Source organism: Penaeus chinensis, chromosome 13 (assembly GCF_019202785.1).
Source record: "Penaeus chinensis breed Huanghai No. 1 chromosome 13, ASM1920278v2, whole genome shotgun sequence".
Lineage (NCBI taxonomy): Eukaryota > Metazoa > Arthropoda > Malacostraca > Decapoda > Penaeidae > Penaeus > Penaeus chinensis.
In genome coordinates this window covers 13,370,092-13,375,091 of record NC_061831.1, presented here as the reverse complement: position 1 = coordinate 13,375,091, position 5,000 = coordinate 13,370,092, and the positions used below count along the sequence as shown (strand labels likewise).

The 5,000-nt window shown below is 39.5% G+C and overlaps 2 protein-coding genes across 2 annotated transcripts; both read right to left on the bottom strand.

Annotated features, from left to right (window-relative positions):
* Positions 1 to 1,948: 1,948 nt before the first annotated feature.
* LOC125031923 (cuticle protein CP1499-like) lies at positions 1,949 to 2,624 on the bottom strand. Its single transcript, XM_047622931.1, has 2 exons — positions 2,594 to 2,624; positions 1,949 to 2,471 (listed from the first exon to the last, which is right to left on the bottom strand). The coding sequence occupies exons 1-2, from the start codon at positions 2,603 to 2,605 to the stop codon at positions 2,013 to 2,015; spliced, it is 471 nt and encodes a 156-aa protein (XP_047478887.1). The 5' UTR covers positions 2,606 to 2,624; the 3' UTR covers positions 1,949 to 2,012.
* A 1,259-nt stretch (positions 2,625 to 3,883) lies between these two features.
* On the bottom strand, positions 3,884 to 4,587 carry LOC125031370 (cuticle protein CP1499-like). Its single transcript, XM_047622062.1, has 2 exons — positions 4,541 to 4,587; positions 3,884 to 4,415 (listed from the first exon to the last, which is right to left on the bottom strand). The coding sequence occupies exons 1-2, from the start codon at positions 4,550 to 4,552 to the stop codon at positions 3,957 to 3,959; spliced, it is 471 nt and encodes a 156-aa protein (XP_047478018.1). The 5' UTR covers positions 4,553 to 4,587; the 3' UTR covers positions 3,884 to 3,956.
* Positions 4,588 to 5,000: the final 413 nt, after the last annotated feature.

The following is a 5,000-nucleotide window of genomic DNA, read 5'->3' as shown; positions in this document are numbered from 1 at the left end:
TAGGTATATGTATATACTTATGTACTTGTACATATATAAAAATATAAATATATGTGTATATATGCCTATATACTCATGTACTTGTACATATATATAAATATAAATATATGTTTATATATATATGCATATATACTCATGTACTTGTACATATATAAAAATATAAATATATGTATATATATATATGCATATATACATTAGCATACATAGATATACATGTGTGTGTGTGTGTATATATATATATATATATATATATATATATATATTGGTTTAGTACTTGTCATTCTGGTCATGGAGTGGCAAGGGTTCGAGTCCCGGTTAGTGAGTGTTGTTAATTATATATATCAATGCAGCATAAATACCCCAGTACATCTGATACGGATTACTAAATCACTTACTACCGATTGTCACGAGGAGTGTGTAAAACCTCTGGTATAAGTATGAATGTAATATCTATGGAGCTAGTTAGATCCTAGTTATACATTCCTTTTAGTAGTATGATTGGCTTAGTACTGGTCACTCTGATCATGCCTGGAGTGGCAAGTGTCCGAGTCCCGGCCAGCGAAGGTTGTTATTTATGTATGTTTATCTATATACACATATATATGTTTGTATGTTCATATATGTATGTATATATACGTGTTTGTGTCTGGACTTACTTCAGACATTCAGATATTTCAAATATGTGATAAAATATTCTATTATCTTTTATTAGACAGTTCAATCAAGAACATTGTCAACTTCCCTGCAGTTGTTTCCTGGGTAAAGTCAACGTTTAACTTGCCTGTTTGTATACATAATTCTGTGTCTACTTCGTATGTGTGCCGACCGGCAGCAGGAAAAGAAGAGATTGTAGATGTGAGTGTGTATCTGCTATCACGAATAGATATTTATATATATATATGGACTTCATATTTTCTTCTTTCCACCAAGTACGAAGGGGAATTAAAAATATACTTCACTATAATAATGTATGAAGATGTGTCATGAGCTGCAAATCGGCTCCCATCCATGTAAAGACAAAAAGAAGGTAAGTTAAGGACCTCTAGAACGTTTTTTTTTTTTTTTTTTTTTTTTTTCAGAGGATGGAATTACGGATCAGTTAGACTGCAAAGTATCCACACTGACGAAGATGCCTTTGCCTAGATCTGGAGAATTCATGGAGTACTGCAACACGGGAATGATCTATAAGCCATGAGAATGATATAATGTGTTGCACAATCACAAGTATATTTTTTACTACATGACATGTTCGTATATTTAAAAGAAAAACAATAACAGAGGAAGTAAGTATAAATTAATCTATTCATAAAATGATCAAGATGGGCAAAGATGTGTTTTCTTACTTCAGGAAATAAGATGAAGTTGAAATCAAAGTCTGTCAGGACGGATGAGGTCACCAAGGTAGGTTTTCCCATTTTTCTGACATTGTGTAGATCATGTAATTCGTCAGATAAATGTGTCGTAAGTAGCATTAGATGATAAATCACATCTATTCACTTTCTGTAAATCAGAAGTACATTAGTCACTTTATGTGTACGCGTGCGAATGTATTTACTTATATGTCCGTATCAAAGCAGAGAAACGAAGTGATATTCATGAAAAAAAAAATAATAATAAAATAAAAAAACGGAAATGAAATGAAGCATTTAAAAATATAGACCTTTTTTTCTTTTTCTTTTTTTCTTTTTTGTAAATCTGCAAAGAGTATAACATTTTTGATTGCCAGTTATCATCAGGTCCTTTTAGTAATAGCAGCGAGGGGCATCATGATCTGGAGCCGCGACAGCACAGGTGTAGGTGTGCGCCTGTGCACATCTGCACAGGTGTAGGTGTGCGCAGTTCTACTAACATTCAGCAAATCAAACCAAACCAGTTACTTCACGAATATGAGTACTTATCAACACCATGATATTTATAAACATGGATAATGAAATAATATGTTTAGAAATATAAATTCATTTTTGTAAATTTGCAAAGAGTACAGACATTTTAATGGCAGTTTTCAATTCCACTTAGTAATAATAGCGAGGGGCATCATGATCTGGAGCCGCGGCTGCTGCTGCTGCCTGCAGGTTGTACAGACGGAAGAAATCAGCCTTGGCAGCGGCCACGGCGGGCGTGTCACCGACTGGAGCAGGTGCGGCGCCGTAGGTGAGGGCGGAGTGGTGGGCGGCAGGCGCTGCTACGTTGACGTGCACCGCCGGAGTGGCGTGGTGGTAGGCGGGAGTACCGTAACGGTACGCGCCCACGGCAGCCAGCTGAGCGTTGTATGCCTTGAAGAAGGCATTGCGTGCGGCGGTTACCTCGTACGTATCAGACACCGGGGTGATGGTACCGTCGACGCCCGCCGGGACGGTGGCCGCCACGGGTCCGGTCCACTTCCGCTGGTAAGGGGCGCCGTACACGCCGTAGCCGCCGTAGGTGGCCTGCCAGGTGGAGGCGGAGCACACTCCCAGCACTGCCAAAATTACCTCGGAAAAAAAATAGATATTTCGAAAAGGCTTTTTTCATGTATGATTTTTTGTCATGTCTGAGGCCCATTGCATCAAGCATATAATATAATCTATTCAGGAACTAAATTTCAGTAAGTTACCAGAGATTTCATGATGTCCTGTTTCGCCTGTCGTGAGTCGCACTGCTTGGCTCTTGGCTCGTGAACAGTATTTATAGGACCTGCATCAGTGCGGCTCTGGTGGGCGTGGCTTGACCCTGAATCAGCTGAGGAAGAGATAGAGAATTCTGAGTCAGCAATTGCCTTCAAAATGACTATAGTTTGATGACTACTATTATCTCAAATATCCATATATCCTAGCACTTGTAGGGGGTGACTCATCCCACTGCATAAGGGTTCAAATTGATATGCTTCGACTTATTACAGTCATTCAGTTTTATCAAGGGAATAAATAAATCGATAAATAAATCGTGCAAGGAAATAGATCGGAAAATTCCTGACAATTGCTTTGTATTTAATGTTTCTTATATGACTTGACACTATTGCCGAATAATCAAGTGTTAATAAATGTTTGAAACAATTAGTAAATCATCTGATTGTGGGATGTAGTGCGATATTCTACTCCTGTTTTCAGTTAGACTAACAGCTTATCTATCAGTAACTATTTTGACGCAAATTTCATCATTACGCATATATGTGTGCGTGTGTTTATATACAAATAATATATAGAGTGTTTACTTATACACACCTATATACGTATATATATATACATGTGTATGTGTACACTTCCGCATATATTAACGCACACGCACATAAACACGCGCACAGACTCACTCATCCAATTACACATATGTGTGTGTTTGTTCATATAGTACATATGCTTATGCATATATATATATATATATATATATATATATATATATATATATATATATAGATGTGTATGTGTGTATGTATAGTATGAGTGTGTGTATAGACATATATATGGGTGTGTAAATATATATATATATATATATATATATATATATATATTAGCATTAGATGATATATCACATCTATTCACATTCTGTAAATCAGAAGTACATTAGTCAATTTATGTGTACGCGTGCGAATGTATTTACTTATATGTCCGTATCAGAGAGACGATGTGATATTCATATTTTTTTTTTTTTTTTTTTCTGTAAATCTGCAAAGAGTATAGCATTTTTGATTGCCAGTTATCATCTGGTCCTTTTAGTAATAGGAGCGAGGGGCAACATGATCTGGAGCCGCGGCTGCACAGGTGTAGGTGTGCGCCTGTGCACATCTGCACAGGTGTAGGTGTACGCAGTTCTACTAACATTCAGCAAATCAAACCACACCAGTTACTTGACGAATATGAGTACTTGTCAACACCATGATATTTATAAACACGGATAATGAAATAATATGTTTAGAAATATAAATTCATTTTTGTAAATTTGCAAAGAGTACAGACATTTGGATTGGCAGTTTTCAATTCCACTTAGTAATAATAGCGAGGGGCATCATGATCTGGAGCCGCGGCTGCTGCTGCCGCCTGCAGGTTGTACAGACGGAAGAAATCAGCCTTGGCGGCGGCCACGGCGGGCGTGTCACCGACTGGAACAGGTGCGGCGCCGTAGGTGAGGGCGGAGTGGTGGGCGGCGGGCGCTGCTACGTTGACGTGCACCGCCGGCGTGGCGTGGTGGTAGGCGGGAGTACCGTAACGGTACGCGCCCACGGCAGCCAGCTGAGCGTTGTATGCCTGGAAGAAGGCATTGCGTGCGGCGGTTACCTCGTAGGTATCAGACACCGGGGTGATGGTACCGTCGACGCCCGCCGGGACGGTGGCCGCCACGGGTCCGGTCCACTTCCGCTGGTAAGGGGCGCCGTACACGCCGTAGCCGCCGTAGGTGGCCTGCCAGGTGGAGGCGGAGCACACTCCCAGCACTGCCAAAATTACCTAGGAAAAAAGAACAGATATTTCGAAAAGGCTTTTTTCATGTATGATTTTTCGTCATGTCTGAGGCCCATTGTATCAAGCATATAATACAATCTATTCAGGACCCAGATTTCAGGAACATTTACCAGAGATTTCATGATGTCCTGTTCCGCCTGTCGTGAGTCGCACTGCATGGCTCTTGGCTCGTGCACAGCATTTATAGGACCTGCATCAGTGCGGCTCTGGTGGGCGTGGCTTGACCCTGAATCAGCTGAGGAAGAGATAGAGAATTCTGAGTCAGCAATTGCCTTCAAAATGACTATAGTTTGATGACTACTATTATCTCAAATATCCATATGTCCTAGCACTTGTAGGGGGTGACTCATCCCACTGCATAAGGGTTCAAATTGATATGCTTCGACTTATTACAGTAATTCAGTTTAAACAAGTGAATAAATAAATCGATAAATAAATAGTGCAAGGAAATAGATCGGAAAATTCCTGACAATTGCTTTGTATTTATTGCTTCTTATATGACTTGACACTATTGCCGAATAATCAAGTGTTAATAAATGTTTGAAACAATTAGTAAATCATCTGACCAAG